This window comes from Durio zibethinus, chromosome 9 (assembly GCF_047325235.1).
Source record: "Durio zibethinus cultivar Kanyao isolate XHJ-2024 chromosome 9, ASM4732523v1, whole genome shotgun sequence".
Taxonomy (NCBI): domain Eukaryota; kingdom Viridiplantae; phylum Streptophyta; class Magnoliopsida; order Malvales; family Malvaceae; genus Durio; species Durio zibethinus.
In genome coordinates this window covers 25,461,557-25,481,064 of record NC_143170.1, presented here as the reverse complement: position 1 = coordinate 25,481,064, position 19,508 = coordinate 25,461,557, and the positions used below count along the sequence as shown (strand labels likewise).

General features: G+C 27.6%; 1 protein-coding gene across 1 annotated transcript; it reads right to left on the bottom strand.

Annotated features, from left to right (window-relative positions):
- Positions 1-11,502: 11,502 nt before the first annotated feature.
- Positions 11,503-13,177, bottom strand: LOC111312496 (myb-related protein 306-like). The gene is made up of 3 exons (XM_022912807.2): positions 12,865-13,177; positions 12,465-12,594; positions 11,503-12,383 (listed from the first exon to the last, which is right to left on the bottom strand). Exons 1-3 carry the CDS (start codon positions 12,995-12,997, stop codon positions 11,651-11,653), a joined length of 996 nt encoding a protein of 331 aa, XP_022768542.1. The 5' UTR covers positions 12,998-13,177; the 3' UTR covers positions 11,503-11,650.
- Between the last annotated feature and the right edge of the window lie 6,331 nt (positions 13,178-19,508).

Below are 19,508 nucleotides of genomic sequence, written 5' to 3'. Positions count from 1 at the left end.
AACAATATCTCTTTACCCATCAAACTCTCTTATATCACCAACAAGCAACCTAGCAATTTCAGATGCAGTAAAAGTATGATAACTTTAATCATATTTATTTATGCTACTTATTAATTTCAAATACATTAGAATATAATCAGATTTTGCAAACCTATTTCGTGCCATCCTAAAACCCTTCACTATTTTATTTTTTTCATCAAGTATTTTAATCAAATCATCTATAATTTCAAGATCAACAATTAAATTTTCATCATTGCGTCTCAAAGCTAACATTATAGTCGACACTTCATTCTCTATATCATAAATATAAAGTTGAGCAAACCTTTATCTTCAACCCATATTAGGCAACAATGAACCAATTCGATGATGATTCTATCCATTAATTTTAAAAACGTAAGGTTTTTGTGAATTGTTAACAAAATCATCAAATTTACCTCTTATTGAAATAAATTGAAACATCAAATTATAAACTCTCATTTTCTCTCTAAAATGAGCAGCTTTAGCACCTCTATCATAATCAAGCAGTTTATCTAAGAAAGGTAAAATAGGCTTAAAAAGAGGTAACTTAACCATTCCTTGCTTACAACAAAGAGAGAATACAAGATGAGATATGCTTTTTTAAATATCAATTCTCTTTTCATACCACATATAAGCGCCACAAAAAGGACAAACATAACTAAAACCTTCAAAGCTATAAGATGCAAAATATCTTTTTATTAAACAAATAAAACATGTAAGAATAAGGAAACTATTCATCATACATTTATTGATTCTACATTATAACAGTAATATATTTCTTAAAACTTAATTTACTTACTTAAATGACTTGTACTATTGCCTTCAAATGGCTTCCCATTTGTTTCATTCAATTTATCAATAATAGTATTCAAAATGCTACCAAAACCTTAATAATATAATAAAAGAAAGCTTTTAGTAATATTAAGAACAAAACAATATAAAAAAAACAAACTTGTCATTAAAAAATATTTACCATGAAATATTCAGAATGACTTAGAGAAATCAGTAACCACTTCAATACTTTCACAATCTAGATGATAAACAACGCTAGAATCACTCAAATTTACATCAACGGATAAAGGCATAACAGAATCATAACCACCTACTTCTCTATTAACATGACCTAACCTACTTTCACCTATAGGCAGTCAATAGTTGCTAAGACCAACAAGATAATCATAATTTTGTGGTTTATTAACAAATGAATCAAAATATGCATCACCTGTTAAACACTCAAATGACATAATATTTAACTCATCATTATTTTCCACAACTGAATGCAACCTAACATGATTTATATTGTGATTAATCATATCAAAATTCACCACAGAACCATGATTGAAAGATTGAACAACAGTATAATCAAGTAAATTATCACTATTATTCACTTGATTAGAAACAACTGTGGTAATCTGAGAACAACATTATTAACTTCACCAAACATGACATCACTTGTATAAGAAATAATTAAACTTCTTTGTCATCTTATTCTATTAGAAAGAAGTATATTTAACCTTCTAAGCCTATTCATAGTTACATGACTCCTATGATTGACAAAAACTTAAACTTCAAAAAGATCAGACTCATCAACTAGCATCCTTACTAATCTTGCAAGTCTATTTTCTCTAAGTTTATTGTGACTAACCATCTAACCTAGTTAGATAAAACTCAATAAAAATACAAATCACAAATAAACATTTTTTAACAATTAAATACAAATATTATTTCAACAATTACAACAACATTTACATTAATGCAACTGTGTAGTTTTAGTAAACCAACTACCAAAATAGTTTGTACAACTTTATTTTTCATCTACTCAATAGATAAAAACAGAAACAAAACCAAACAAAAACAACAAAAACAAAGCAAAAATAATGTAAACTCAAAAACTAAAACAAAAAAAAAAAAAGAATCAAACCTTAACTCCAATTTTCATAGTAGTAGCTTTTAAATCATTTGAAGATCTACTGAATTCTAGAAATAAGAAAAACATAAAGAAACTAAAAATAAAAAAAACAATTATAACAATTATACAAAAGAAAAAATCATTTGAACAATTGAGGTACATCAAGATTAAAACCTCAATAATATTTAATCTCAACAATGAATAAACTGTAAAAAGTGGTGGCAGATGATGTCAAGAGTAAACTAGGTTTCAAAAATGCAGGAAAGGTAATAGCACTAATGATTTTCAAAGGTAAAAACATGTAAATGACTATCAACTTTAATTTATTATTTTTTTTATGTTACATGTTTTTTATTTCTTGCTTTCTTTTTTCTATATTTCTTGCTTTTTTGGTTATTATTCAAGTTAATTATCATTTTAATCTTGATTTTTTTAAGATTTTGCTTTAATCTATTGTAGGTGTTCATTTGATCTATTATGCCTCTTTGGAATTTTTATTTTGGTATGTACAAACTCTTTTTTTATATTATTACTTGTATATTATATAATAGAGTGTTCATCATAATTTATCAATAAATTGAATATAATAAGTTTGTCTTGATTTTTTTTTTCAATATTTGCAAAAATTTTTCTTTCTTTTTTCTTTTTTACTTGATTGTCTTTAAAGAGAATTTAAAATTATAATAAAATTTTATTTTTTTAGATAAAAAATAACATGAATTTTTTTAATTTTATTTTCCAATTTTGCTTTTTATATTGTAAAGGTTTCTTTTAATATAGTTTTTTTCTAATTTACATTCCATTTGTATATTTTGTTTTAATTGGATACTTGGTTAGAAATCAATTAGACTATTTAATTATCACAATGATGTTCTTATAAAAATCATTGCTTAAAATTTCATTGCTCAATATTTCTATCTCAATATTATATGTAGTATATACTATATGTTAAAAGATCATTTTAAATCAAGCCTCCACATTTTGATCTTATATATGATTATATTTTCTTATTTATATTTCTCAATTGTAAGCATTATGTAGGGTTGTAAAATTAAATGAATTATTTATTAAAAGATTTTTGAAGAAAGCAAAGGATAATAAGAATTTTAGTATAAAATATAATATAATGAAAACGATTTTAAGAGTATACAATTTGAACCTTTATTTTTAGTGCATATATTAATTATCAGATCTCAGTAAATTGCATGACTTTCAATATCATTTTAAAAAGTTTTATTTCTTGAAAAAAAAAGTGAATAGAATGGACTAATAAAGGAGTATAAACAAAAATTATACAAACAAATAAAGATATCTAACAAATTAAGAAATAAACAAAACCAAATCTATTTTAACCTTGTGTCAAATAAACTTTAAAAAAATAAATATATCAATCTACAATTGTCAAATCTCTCTTTAATATGTTCTTTAATTAAATTGTAATTGATAACATCTCTTTAATATTTAATTTAATTATAGTAAATATCATATTTAATGTTTAATGTTTTGTTGAGCTTTAATTGGTAAGTCATGAATCAATAATTTTTTATTTTTTGGATAAATAATTTTTTAAAAATTTTATTTATCATGTTTTTATTATCTTTATATTAAATAAAATTTGGACAATGAAAATGAAAGAAATATATAGCTTTTTTTTATTACTATTTCTAATATTATCTTTTTTTAATAGTTGATTTTTAATTAACATTTATATTAGTTCATAATTATCCTAATTTTGACAAATCAAGTTAAAGTATATTGTAAATTAATTATTATATGAATTATATATATATATATTACATATATAAAATAAATAATATTAAATAAATAAATAAAACTAATTCATTTATCGTACCTATCACAAATTAATTAATTTGATGATGAGCAGAGAGGGACAGGAGGTTTGTTTTGTGGACCTACTCTACGTCAAGTTAATTTGATGAAGATGATAGAACGAGAGGAGGTTTGTTTTGTGGACCTAGTCCTACACCAAGTGAAAGTAGCGGTAGCACATGGATGCATGTGCCCAAAGCCAACAAACATATTCCTTTGACAGCTGCATGAACAAGAGCCTTCACCAAATTTGATTTTTCTCGCTTTGTTTCTCCATCTGACTATGTGCAAATCTTGGGCCATGCTCTTCCCTTCCTTGTTTGCAGCTCCTCCACACACTTCCTACACTTCAATGTTAAGCCCAATTCAAAAGGTTTGGCTACCCTGGGTTTTGCAAAATGGCTCAAGTTACGGGCTCCTGGAAACAGGCTCAGGCCCTTCGCACCCATTTACGTGGATCTTCTGCAGGTTATATAATCATTAATTGGATTTCCGCTTAGCTGTTGCTCAAAAAATTTAAATGCTCTCGGTTCTTTTTAGTAAGTTAATACCGATATAACAACTTAATCCACAGTTATTAAAACATCAAATAATGAATGAGATAAATAAACGTATCTAAAATATCTTTGGCAATAACATACGCTTATTTAGAAGTGAAAAAAATTTTTAAAAAAATATCTATATTATATATGAAGCTCTTGAAAGTATTTGATATCATGAATTAGATGATATCAATTCAGTTTTTGAATTTACATAAAAATTAAATATAAATTCATATACTAATAATAATAAATATAAAATTGAGAATATATATCATTTATTTCATTTTATAAAACCACATTTTTATAAAGAACACTACCACTTCCTTAAAAACTACCAGTGCCACATTTTACTAAATTCAATCCTCTTCTCTTTTTTCTTCGGTGAATTTCCAATGCAATTAAAGAGGTATTTTTTCTTATTAAAAAGTATACTTAGGCATCCAAATCCAAGGAATTGGGGGGGGAGGGGGTGGGAAGGCCACAAACATGCAATGTATTGCGTTAAAGAGGTATTTTTTTGCATATTTCCAATACAATTCCAGGCTAACTATATAGGATTTTCCTATTCAATGTATGCAACAATTAATTTATTTGGAAGGGAATAATGAAAGTAATGCATACATATATATAATATAGCTATTCAAGCGATATTGTGGTATATCATTTTATTATCTAATATATATTACAACAATAAAAGATACATTTCAAAAGATAAAATAAAAGCGTCACATCTCAAATATCTCATAGATTTTAAAATGAAAAAGTCATAATGGTAAAAATAAAAAAATATCATCTTTTCCGTTTTTTAAAAAAAAAAAAGGCAAATGAATCTCATCTAAGTTATGAATTAACTCACAATCCCAAATAAATTTCTTACTCATTTCATCTTCAAATCACTAATCGGTTGTTTTGATTTATTTCACTTTTTAGCATTAAAATCTTTACTATTAAACCCAAACTATAGCACAATGATAATATAATAAAACTACAATTTTTAAAATTGGGAAAAAAAGAAGAAATATACCTATTTGTAAGAGAAAAAGCAAATAACTTGAATAAAAAATAAATGGTCAAATAATAATTAAACAAATTCTAAATTTGGCGATTTTTTCTAAAATAGTGGATTTTTTTTTTGTTCAAATGGATTCTTAAAGCCATATGAAGTTTATTCTGTTTCAATTGGAAGTAACATACCTTTGATGAAATATTTTTCTTCGAAAGGCAATTGAAGAATAAAGTACTTGATAGATCATCAACAAGTATTGAGGAAGCAGCCGATAATGCAAGATGGATCATTCTTGGCTTTGAATCCTAAAGGATGAAAGATATAGAAAGGGAATAATTAAACTTGAATGATTTGGCAACTCAAAATGAATATTTGGCAACTTAATGGTCTTACATGGTAAATGAATGTTCTATATGTAATAGTCCACATATCATAATTCTAGGAAACAAAGGATGAAAATATGTGCATGTTAGATATATATGTATATATATATATATATATAAAGAGAAAGAGAGTGAAAGAGAGGTTGAAGATGAAGAATTCTAAAGGAAACACTGGAAAAAAAGATAAGACACATAAATTGTACTATTTTTATTTATATAAACAACAATACAAGGAATTTTTCATATTCCGATACTTGATTATAATGATGGTTAAATTGTATTAGTAAAAGAGATTTTATATTGATGATTTTTTAATACCGTCAGAATATATCATATATATACTGACACCTTATATAATTGTCAGTATAGATAAACTTTTTCTGATGGTATGTAATTATCCATCAGTATAAGTATATTATATACTGACAATTACCTATACTTACAATAAAATTATGTAAGTAAAAAGCATCTATACTTATTGATTTTTATTACTGTCAGTATAGGCAATGCTTATACTAATACTTTATTCTTTCTTCAGTATATATTGATATTTTTCTGACAATATATAAATAATTATCAATATACTTATTTATATACTAATGGATTGTATTTTAACTATCAATATAAGTTTCAAATAGTAAAACTATCCACAAGTAAACAATACTTATACCAACATAAGTAATTACTTGTTAGTATAGTCATAGGATATACTAACGGTTATATCTACTCATTAGTATACACAAATGACTTTTTTCATTTACTGACGTTTAATTATACTGACAATTAAATTGTGTTCGTAAAAGATATTTATATTGATGGATTTTAATACCATTAGAATATACAATATCTATATCAACACTTTGTACAACTGTTGATATAGGTAAATTTTTCCTAACAACATATAAATATCCGTAAGTATAGGTATGTTATATACTGATGATTATAATAATAACTGCTAATATAACCTCCAAAGAAAATATTAATTCCCAATTTCTTTTTTGAAAAATATTAATTCATAAGATTTTCCTTTAATAAAAATTCTTAAAAACTATAATTCCTCAAACTTCCCAAAAATTAAACACTAAATTAAATAATTGTTGGACAAAAAAACAAGTTATTGACAACAATTAAAAAAATATATATTACATTCAATAAGCCATTGAAAAATCAATCAATAGATTAGAATACAAATCCAACATAAATTGAACCAAATCCACACACAATAAAAATTGAACCATACACTTTTAAAGACTCTTCATTGTCAATAAATCAAAACTTTATTAAAAACTTTATTTTTTATTTTTAATATATAATCATCTTGTTAATTTCACTTATAAAATATAAGAACTCTAGTATCAATGAATTTGATAATTTCATTAAATATATGTACTAAAATATTATTAAGGCCTTACTAATCAAAGAGGTAGCCATGATTATTATGTATTTTAATCAAACATTATTAAGGCCTTAATAATCATGGAAATAGAATGCTTAATAATATTACTATGTATTTTAATTATATGAAAATCCTCCAAAAAAGCTCCTTTTGCTGTATTAAATTTCCTTATCTCTTCAAAATCTCTATATTTCTTCTCTAAAAACCCATAAAAAAAAGTATAAATGCAAACTAGATATGAAAAACAATGGCAACTCTTCCCATCTCACCTCAGCTTACCGTTTATCTTTCTCTGTCAACTGCTAGTCTCTTTTGATTACATTACTATATGTTTCTTTTGCCTTTTTTTTTTTCTTTTTAAATTTTAATCCCTAAAATTTATTATAATTGGAAGCTTAAATTAACCAATTTAATTAAGTATTTCTTTTTTAAATTATGAGAAATTTTCATGTTAGAATTTTTAGGGTGTCCAATTTTCTAATGATAATGAAAAAAGCTTTCATTCAATGATAAGCACTGCAAACAAAGATGAACAAATTGATTTTTCAAGGACCAGTAGAATGGAAGTAAAGATTTTACTGAATCTTCTGAAACAGCCTTAACTCCAAGCATTGAATTCTGTTGACATGAAAAATAAATCCAAGAAGGTTCTATACCCATTAATCAAGTTCACTATTAATGAGTTTTACACTCTGCTTCAAGAAAGATAAGCTACCTAAACTTGTTTCCAAAAATGCTTATGTCAGATTTCTCTACTTTATGCTTTAGGTTGTTGCAATCATACTATTTTCCTTCTATTTGTTTTGCTATTCAAGATTGGTTTACTCTTTCACTGGATTGCATCCAACTTCAAGTTAATTTTTTATTGTTTTGATATTAATAGGATTTGGATTTTTAGGATCCTCTTTGTCCCAGAGTTTCAAGTTTTTGATGATATGATGCAATTTCAAAGTGTATAATCTTGCTCTAATCTTTTAATTATTTCAAATTAATATGATTGATATTACTCAGATTAGCTAATTAAGGTTAGTTAGTTGAATGATTTTTGTATTTAAATGTTTGATTGGTTCTAAGCTTTTTAAATTGCTTACTTGTTGCTAGTAATAATTTTACTCAATAACCCAAGTTTTGAAAATTTAAATACCATGCACTAGTGATTATGCACATTAGGGATGCCTATTTCAACTTTTTGTATTTTACTTACTAAGCTTAGTTGGTAACATGCTAAAGCTTCAATTAACAGTAACTGAAAACTTAAATTATCAACAATTAAGGTAGAGTTTGTTCGCAAAAACATGTATGTCTACCCACCTTTATTTGTCTTTTACTAATGATTTGATGGCACTCTTTTGGTCAATTATTGAATTTTTTTTATTGTATGGTAATAGCTTTATGCCTCGGATGCTAAACAACTAATGCATATATATATATATATATATTTATGGATGAAAACTGTCTTATAAAGAAATTGTAAGCAATATAGTTTATACATAAAATACTAAATGCATTTAAAACCATGCAATTGGATTTTGCCATGGTGTAGGTCTTTAAAGATTATCTTATTGTACATTGTATTCGAATCTTTGGCATTCCTAGATTTATTTGTTTAATCATAGTTCTGTTAACTAAAACAATCTTAGATTGATTTTATTAAGTTATTATTTGGAATTAAACTAAAGAAATGACGAGATTACACGTTCAAATTAGGCTATTCATTAAGTTATTCATGCATTTTTTTTCATAAATTAGTCCCACAAAAGATCATTCATTAGTTAATCAAACACAAAAATAATCAATATGGTTTTTCCAAGTTCATTTATATTATGTACTAACTTTACTAAAGCTTAGAGCTTTTTTCATCGTCTAGTTTGATTATTGTGCTTGGCTTGATTAATCAAATGATGGTATTGTATTTAAGTTTGTGTTTATGTATGGACTTATCCATGCATTATTATTTTTGTATTATTTTTTCTATTTTTTATGTTAGTAGGTTATAGTATTTTTCATTTAGTCTTACAACTATTATCTATTTGAAGCCTAAATTTATTTTAATTATGTTGTTGGTGATTACATTAATGAATGGAATGTTTATAAAATTATGTTTGCTAGTATATGAATGAATGATTATCCGCTGACAATGAAGTGGATCTTTTCGATTTATCATATTGAAATAATGCAATGGCATTTCATGCAGCTTATATAAATTTTTATTTTTTAAGGTAGCTATTGGAAATTAGATTAAGCTCATTTGTATTCTCAAATTGGATGTATTCTACCTTGGATGCTTATCTGACCAAAATAAATTTCACTAATGGTCAATTGTTGTACCAAATTTCTACACTATGTGGCTATTAAAGCCTAATCATATAGGAGCAAAAAGAAATTTTGGAGCCACATCTTTGATAGACAGAGTGTTAGCTATCAGCTTTATTTTAGGTTGTCTATGTATAAATATTTATGCCTTTGCCTACTTGCTTTTTCTAATTTAAAGTTAAATTGTTTCTTTTACATCTCACATCTAGGCTAATGTTGGCCATTAGTCATAGGCATGCACACTTTGTTTATCATATAGATTTTTATTTCTTATCAATAGTTAATCGGTTGGTTTTTTATGACTTTTTGCCATTTCTCGCTATTCTTACCTTCTGTATATATAAGACAATTTACAAGGATTATCTAATTATGTTTTTTTATATTACGTAGATGCCTATTTGTAGAAATCTATGATTGAATCATTTGCTTTAGAAAGTTGTTTATTTATTCTGAGTAACATGTTTGTAGACATTCAATTATAGACATTTAATGATGTTTGTTTTATCGATATTTGTTTTATCAGACTTGGTACAATGACTTTAGTTCTTGACTTATACTAAATTTGTGGATTATAAAAAATTTATTTGTAGTTTTAATGTTGTTAGATATCTTTTATTTTATTGTCTATTTTTTCTTTATATGAAAACAAATCATATTTTGATTATAAATAAATTAATATTAATAATTAAAAATATAATTAAAAAATTACCAACGTCTTAACATTTATATCGATGTACTTGACCGTTGAAATATTTTAGGCTATATTGACATTCACCAATCATCAGTAAAATATAATAAAAAATAAAATATATATTGATGGGCAGTAACCATAAGCATAAATAAGAAAAATTCTAACATACAAATTTATACTGATAGGTATTAACCGTTGATATAGTAAGAAAAATAAAAACTATAAGTCTAATTGACATGCATTAATCATCAATATAAATAAAAAAAATTAAAACATACAAATTTATACTATTGATGGGTGCTAATCGTCTGTAAAAGGTATAATGATAGAACACACAATAAATGTTATATCAATGAATATATAATTATTAACAGACTTGAACCATTAGTATATCTCTATGAGTTATTTTAACACTTTAAAAATCATCAATATAAATCTATGTTGATAATTAAAAATTTATCAAAATATACACAGTACGAAGCTTGTTGTACTATACTTTATGAATTTTTAAATTTTATTAATGATTTTTTTGAATGTCAGACAGTTTTCTTGTAGTACAAGTAGTTAGTTCCTTGTTCTTGACTCAAGTGTCTGGTAATGCTGACTTACCCTTTGGTATTATTATGTTCAACAACGCCAGACCAGTTTGTCACCATTGCTTAAATTCAGGTTTCAACATCATAGTTAAGGATGATTTACGTCATTCAAAATTAATAACAGTATTTTTAGATCTGGGAACAAAGTGAGAGAGATTCTCATCATGTTACAGCCGCGTTTTCTGATTGGACCCCTTTCAATCCAAATGAGCCAGTCAAAATGGATTTATTACAGTGCCATTCTAAGAAAATATGCAGTAATGGATTGATATTACTTCATAATGAATAAGAGAAATGGTTTCGCAGCCAATTTAAGCTTACCATTTTAGCAAAAGATGCAAAAGTTCCAAGTTTGTTTACTAGGTCATATCCCAATTTCAGACTGATCAGCAGAGGAACAATTTCAGAGTGAAAATTTTCCTTATCACATTACATATATCATGTCATGATATTTATACTGATGTAAGTTAATTTTACTATCACCATTATTTTCAATCTTATGAAATCATTTTTACTGACCATTCAAATATGTCCTTAATCTAAAAACCGTGATCAAAACTGAAGATACAAATATCATGACATGAAAAAAAGATAATGTGAATGTTCACTTCAACTCTAAAAGTTTTGCATCTCTATTTGGATATTGTAACTTTTTCAGACTGTTTAGCATTATATTTCCTTTAGGTAAATTCATTCAACTTTACTGGACCTTTAAAAATGATGATTGAAATTACCCCAATTCTAACCGTAATTTTTAGGATATACATGTGAAATTTGGATCACAAGGTTCAAGAAAATGTAACGAAGAAATTCCCAAGTTATATAAAGAAAAGATAGGAGAAGATTTCTAATTTATTATGATCCAGTACATATAAAGCATATAACTAATAATATGGATATACTTGTAATTTACACTTCTTTCTCCTCCCAAAAACAAACAAGGAACCCTAATTTAAGATGATGTTATCAAAACAGACCAGTACTATCTTCTAAAGTCATAGTAATTAGGTCTTCAGGAGCCTGAGCTGAACTATCATCCAAGAGCCATTTCTCTATCAATGTGAGAGGGACTTGAGTCCCCAAATTGGGCTTGCTTTCTTCTTGAAAGAGGCTGTTTTCAGGGGTCAAATTGGCGTTCTGATCCACCGAGACGGATTCATGAGAAACATCTGAATTGGAAGAGTTGAAACTAAAAAAAGAGTCAAAAGCCTCAGGTGTAGTTGCATTGAATGCTCCTTCATCACTCGAGCTGGAGCCAGCTGTCATTGTGTTGTTGAAGGAATTCTGAGTCATTGTTTCACCTGAATTTGTTTGATGAGCGGCTGGTTTGGGTGGATTTTTCATCCAGTTTTCGAGCAACCGGGATATGTTTTCAGCACTTGATGCATAAGTAGATCCTTGAGATAGAGATGGTCTTAAGTAAGGGTGAGAGAGGTTGATGTCCTTTGAGCCTGTTAAAGAGTTTAGTTTATCAATGGACAAAGCTTCAGAAAGGGCCTGTTTAGCCATCCGGATATCTGTTTGAAGCCTTCTCTCCCATTGCCCCTTTGAGACTGATTGTGTAGAAAAGAACCCATCTTGACTTTGGCCATCAACGCCTGTTTGGACCTTTTTCAGCTTCTTTTTCAAATGGGTGTTCCAATAATTTTTTATGTCATTATCTGTTCTCTGAGGTAGGTAGGAAGCTATGGCAGCCCATCTGCACCCAAAAAAGAACTTTTCATTGTTATTATTGCCCTCCTTACATCAGAAAGGAAGAGAGAGAGAGAGATGATCTTACCTATTCCCTAAAAGAGCTTGGAGATGGATTATCATCTGCTCTTCTTGTTCAGTGAAGTTGCCACGTTTAATGCCTGGCCGGAGATAGTTAGTCCATCTGAGCCTGCAGCTCTTGCTGCATCTAAGCAAACCTGAAAAATCAACATAAAAAAAAACAACTGTGAATAAAACCAAACCCCAAAAGAGAAGATGAAAGTTATTAACCCCACACATCTCTGAAAGAGAGTAATAGAAGGAACCAGATGAATTAATGTAAAAAAATAAGCCTGTATATTTATTGCCCCTCTTTAATGATCACAACAACCCAAAAAAAAAGTTCAAAAAAAAAAAAAAAACACTAACACAGATTTTAAAAACCAAGAAAATGGGATTAAATTAACTAAAAACCAAGAATTGTTTACCTGTATTGCTAGGAACTGATCTCCAATTTCCTGGTCCATGTTCTTGAATATAAGAGACCAGTATGATATCTTCTCCAGGAGTCCATGGTCCCTTCTTCGCACCGATTTTGTCACCGCAAGGAGGTCTACCCATTTCCACTTTCTTCTCTCTTTCACCTTACACTAGTACAAGTTGTTGTTGAGCAGTTGAAGATTTGATTTAATTCTTCTCAAACAAAAAAAGGGTCTTGATTTAATATTTATCTCGCTAGAATTTGAAATCTAGGAATATTTATCTATCCTAAGAGAAAAGATGCTGAGACAGACAAGCCTTAAGGGCAAGGGTTTGCCTTATCTATATATAGAGAAGAGAAGAAAGCCGAGAGAGGTGTTTACGCTGACCTGAGTGATGATGTAAAAGGGATTTGTATTAAAGAGTCAAAACGGACAGCAAACATCATTTACTCATTGCTTGCCACAAGTCAGCTCTCTCTCAAAGCCGTGTGTCATTCATCATGGGGTATATTTTTTGAGTTGGAGGTGGAAGCCCCCTAATTTTACCTCTTATTATTATCCTCTTTAATGGCTACGTTTCATGATTTAGTCAGTGACTAGGTTTTCTAGGGTAAGCTAATTTTTTACAATTTATATACAAGAAAGTCGGTTTTTCATGTACAATTAAAAACACCCCTCCAAAAACTCTGTGATGCTTGCATCAATGGGAAAGTAACCCTAAGGCCTTAAGTAATTAAGTAGAATTCTTAATTTGCAGATATGCATCAATAGTAACGGAGAAATTATTTTTTGCATGTTACCCATTGTTGATTAGTGATCCTTGTTGCATATATATATATATATATATATATATAAATATAATTTTTTGATAGTGTATAAAATTTGTAAACTGACAATACATCAATCATAAATTTTAATATTAATTAGTAATTTGTTAAAGTTTCAATAAAAGAGATCAACATAATAATTTACAGAAAAAGGAAGTTTAAAACTTCAGTTTGCTTGGTTGATTATCCAAAAAAAATGTTCTTAAGGTAACTCCTGATGAATAGAATTAGAAAATTCCTTTTAGATGTTTCAAATTCAAATTTTGAATCAGACAAAATAAGTTTTATGAGATGATCGGAAATTATTTTCATTATGTGATTAAAAAGTTCTTGCATTTTAATATTGTTTGATACATGAATTTTTTTGCTCAAAGAGCCAAATTTGTAACCTTCTTCAAATAAAAATAGAATGTTATGTGTAAAAAGGAAAAGTAATTATCCATAAAGAGAATTATTATTATTATCAAATATCAATAATACATGAGATAAAAAGTTGTCAACTTTAAGGGCATGCAATTTATAGGTCATACCCTTTATTATTAAAGGTTATTTAATAAATTCGTAACAAATTGTGAATTAATTCAATAACTTAATTTGAAAGCAAGGAAGAAAGAAAATAACTGCATCCGTGCAAGCTGCATGCCCTACTCATTTATTAAAGAGAGAGAAGAGAGGAAGTAATTAGGAAGAGTAAGAAGACATTTTCCTAGTTCCAATAGTTTATAGTGACAGATTGCTTGGCTACTTGTAGTCCTTCTCAAGCAATCAACATCTGCATCGCGAAAATCGATCCATATTAACTAAGTAGGGTAAGGATGCCACAATTAGTAATGATATAAGTTGTTACCAACTAATGGCCAAGAAAAGTTGTTCGTAACTGTTAGTTAAGCGATAATCCAATTATAAACCGGGTTTATTTGGATTTCATCACACCCCGGTGTTATGGAATTCTGGCTACTTTTTGCCTCCAAAATCACCGGTGCATTTGGATAGCACATCAATGGTGCAGTTGGGAGCAAAAAATCTCACCGTGAGGTGCGCCACTGTATGATATATAATTCAAAAAAAAAAAAGAATGATTAAGAGTCCGGATAATTCGAACAAAATATATACATTTTTATCTTCTTTATATTATTTACATACGCTATTGTTATCGATTTTCAAAACATTTAGCAAACTCATTCAAAATTTTGCAGATTTTGTTAATCCCTAAAATCCTAAAGAGATCAAATTAGTGTAACAGATAATCCCTCCAAAAGCTAAATCGAAAGTAGAATCAGTAACGTCTTGGGAGGCAAGAATGAACCACCATCGAAGGGATTTTCGACATGTCAATAATTAGGTTTGTTGGATGACTACTCAAGTTTCTTACAGGAAATCAATTAGAACGATCCACGTAGAGACAATCAGCACCCAGCAGTTCATTCATCAGTCATTACCCTAGCAATTGATTGCAAGTTGAAACAACAACAGATGTTTGCCGCTGAGGAAGATCATAGGAACATTTTTCATCAATTAAAAAAAATTCAGATAACGTTGTCGATGCAAGTCAATGGCCTTGTTTTCTAAAAGAAAGAAACTTTTGAAAACCCCATGTCAAACCATAAAATGAATTCATATCATATCATATAATTATATATACTAACTTCTGCAGCAATCGAGTTGACCTTCTTCGAACGAGTTAAAGGAAACTTTCCGAGTGGATTTTTTGGAAAAAGAGTAACTTTCTAATAATATAAATTTATCGAAACAAGTTTTCTTTGAGCATATAAACAAAAGGAGCTCTAAACGACGTATTGCAAAATTCATGGCATGGGACTGAGGGGTTAGGGAATCCATCAACGGACGATTTCATTGTTATATATAGCAAGAATTTGCCATCTAGGTTTATCTAATATCAGTATTAGACCAATTATTTTTTAAAATGTCCAATGCCAATATAACATTAAAAACTATAAGAAATTTCATTTTTAACAACGGAACTTTTTGAAGTATCTTTTTTTGGTATTCAAATCGAAATTTTGATTATTGAAATTAAAAATCTTGCACTCTAATAACAAGCTACACAACTGTCAGTAACTTTTGAAGTAACTTACGTAATATTGTAAAATATTTCTTTGTTGTAATATAAAAAGTGTTGTGTTTGCACTAGGTAAATACAAACAACCCTTTGCAACAAGAATATTATAACAAAATTATTGCAAACACGTTTTGCAGTACCTTGTAGCATGCAGAACATGAAATTTTTGTTGTCAAATATCGTTGTCAAATATCATATTTCTTGTAATGATTATGACTTATCATCCCAAATTGCAAGTTGAATTTGCTCTGTGAAAAGCCTCTCCATTTACATTTATCTAGCCAAATAAAGGTAGTCAATTGGTATACTCAATATATTCTCATTATTGTACTCTTCATATACGATATTTAATCCATATATCATGTGGGATAATTAAATATTATTGAAAGAAATACTTCTTAAAGAAAAGTAGGAAAGATAGAGGAAAAAAAAAAACCCTGATCGTATACATTATTTCTCGTCATAGTACATCGTATAACTGTTCATATTCAAATATACCTGAATATAGGCCATTTGGCTTTTGGCTCAAGAGTTAAGATGGGATGACTTCGGACAAAAAGATAAATTTGCCTTTTGGTGCTTCATCTTGTGATCTTGTCTTGTAATAACAATAACCAAACAATAGATTCATATTTGATGTCAGATTAATAAAAATAAAAAAGAAAATCAAAGAAATTTTTTTTTTAAAAAAAAGGAAGGATATAAGAGAAAACCATAACTCAAACTGAACTTTTAAGCTTTACTTGATAGAGGAAAAAAATGGTTAAGAGTTGAAATTTTGTTAATTTTTAATAGTTAAATTATAAATTTTAACTATTAAGTTAATAAATTTTTTATTTTGGTCACTTTACATCTTTTCTATCAAGTAAAATAAATGTTCATATAGACACAAGCGAGGGGATAGAGTTGAATACTGCTTTAGGAGATTGCGAGGAAGAAAAACAAGTCTTCCAACCTTATCCATCATTATTTCCACAATTCATGGCATGACAAATACAACTTTGGGTCATCAACATTATATAGTATAAATATGAAATAAAATCAATTAAAATTTGTGGTTGATTGTAAAATAAGGACAACAGTGAAAGCAAAAGCAAAACCATGTTAATGTGTTCTTATCACCAGCGAAGAGCTGACAAACTTGAAGACTTTGATGCCATCACTCTTAAATAAACATTTTGACTATTTGTTACTCGAGAGAGTGAGTATTTATTGGGCGGGGGTTGCTGAAATGGACACTTCCCAAGCCACATGGCCCATTGGCGACGAAGGAGAAAAAACATTGTAATATCATGTTCGACGCAGCAAAGTCTGTTTCATTTTACACCCATGTGTCCATGACAAAACATTAATAAGCAAACAAAAGCAATTTTTTTTTCATTTGGTTTTGCGTTGAAATTTAAGTCATTGCTGAAATATCGAGATCACTAAGACAAGTATAGCAAATGAGATTTCCAGAAATCATCCTTTTTTTTGTCTGTTTCTCCTAGGTCTTGAGCCTTCGCCATCTCTAACCCTTTTCTTCTTTTTCTCGCCTTTCACATTTTGCGACAACGCTAAAAAATAAAAACGATCTTTGCCATTAAGTTCATGCACTTGGAAGTGATGAGAAAACTAGATCCCTAGGCTCCTAGACTCTTAGTCCATTCTCTAAACTGTTCATCTCAATTTGGAAAATTATTGCAAAAAAAAAAAATTAGGCATGAGTTTTTTTTTTTTTTAATAATTTTTATACAAGGATGATAATATTAATATGACAACATAAAATTTTAATTTTGGTGTGTTACGAAAGAAAAATTATTAACTCGATCTAATTTCAAATTATCTCAAATTCTTTTAAAATGAGATGAATTATTTGAATTTAAATTTAAATTTAATTAATGTTATAATTATTTTTTAAAAAAATAAAATTCAATAATTTAAATTTTTAATTTTTAATACTTATAAATTTTTTCATATTTTCATATTCATCTTCCACATCTATATATATAGCCCAGGTTCAGTTCATGCATTAATGAATATTTATATATATATATATATATATTTATAATAAAGACGCCTTACCAAATGTCAAGATTAGAGGTAGCCTACATGGCTTTGTGGGGCCGGACACCTCCACGGAATCCAAGGATATGGCCTATAAGACACTTGTATGGCTGATCTTGATGCAACGAATGATTTCACATTTAAAGAGAGTAATTGGAAAACAATAATTGTAACTCAAATCGATGCGTAAAAAGCGAAGGGGATATATTGTTAATTAATTCCTGACGTGCATTCATATCTATTTAGTTTTTTTTTTTTTTTTTTTGAAGGAACATCTTTTTTGTTCTATTTTCTCATTTAAGTTATGCTCTCTCTTTATCTACCCTTGTCGGCTTGTCCCGTCCACTTGCGTAATAAAATAAAAAACATTTAAGATGGAAAAGAAAAGAATAATAAATAAATAAAATCAAAAGAGAGAAAAGAAAAGAAACTAGTTATTATTAACTCACAAAAATACGGTGCTTAGTGGCAATATTTAATTTATTTTTTTTTAATTTAGTGAAATTAATAATTTAAATGTAAAATCCTTTTTTAAATAATATTTTAATTATACTTAAACAATATTTATAACCTCCAGCAAAAAAAAAAAAAAAGTATCTTTAAGCTCTTGAATTGTCTTTTATTTTAAGGATTTATATATAATATATTATTTGTTTATAAATATTATTTATTTTTAGTGAATCAAATAATATTATTTTATAATAAAATAAATTAAACGATATCATTTTATTAATAAATAAATTTTTTAAAAATATTTATTTTTTATATATTTATTTTAAAAATTAATATATTTATTAATTAATAAATATTTTTATTTAATTCATTGATAATATATAAAATTCATAAACTAATAATTTATCGAATATAAAATAATACTAGAAATCCATAATATGTAATGCACCTTCCATGTATTTAAAAAAAAAATTTTGAGTAAATAGTCAGTTCTTTTTTAATTAAGAAAAAAAATTATGTCTTGGAATTAGGAACCGTATTTTTCTTTTTTGAGTTTTAATAGAAACCGTCTTTTTCTTAAATTATGTCACCATATACCAAATTAAATAAAACAATTTTATATAATTTTTGAATAATATATAAAATTTACTAACCAATGCTTTTAAGACACTTGTAAATTTATTCTATAAAATAATATTTTTCATACATTAAAAATCATGAATTATTTATTATTGTATTTAATGCAAAATTATTACAAATAATATATTAATTAATACTATTCAACAACATTTGTGTTCTTTTATTTAAAAAATTATGTCCCGATTATTTCATTTTCCAAACTCAAAATTATTAAATTGGGATTTCTTAGACATTTTGTTTGATAAGCATAATCTTGTAAAAGGAGAGAGAAAAAGAGCAAGACATTGCCCAAAAGGACCGCTGCCTCCATGATTGGGCCTAGTTAGGTAACAGTGGGAGCCCACAATAGGGAATATGGGTTGGGGCCCACTTACCAGTAGTTCTTTCAATTTGGTTGCCAGGTGTTCAGGTTCTAAATTTTTTGGTTAATTTAATCGTTTTACCACCGTCGATTTTGTTTGTATCAGGGCAGTGGGGGACACTTGTCAAACAGATGATAAACTAGGAGAAAATAGCTGGAGATCAGATCATATATAAAACCGCCAAAAGATTGACACGTATTGATTAAAAAACTGGGTCCCATTAAGCCGACAAATGATTCAGTG

What these genes read in the sequence shown, in the direction of transcription:
- LOC111312496 (XM_022912807.2), bottom strand. Translation starts at nt 12,997, where the DNA reads ATGGGTAGACCTCCTTGCGGTGACAAAATCGGTGCGAAGAAGGGACCA. An exon ending in ATCAGTTCCTAGCAATACAG is followed by an intron (nt 12,595 to 12,864) that starts GTAAACAATTCT and finishes TTGATTTTTCAG; the next exon opens with GTTTGCTTAGATGCAGCAAG. An exon ending in CAAGCTCTTTTAGGGAATAG is followed by an intron (nt 12,384 to 12,464) that starts GTAAGATCATCT and finishes TTTTGGGTGCAG; the next exon opens with ATGGGCTGCCATAGCTTCCT.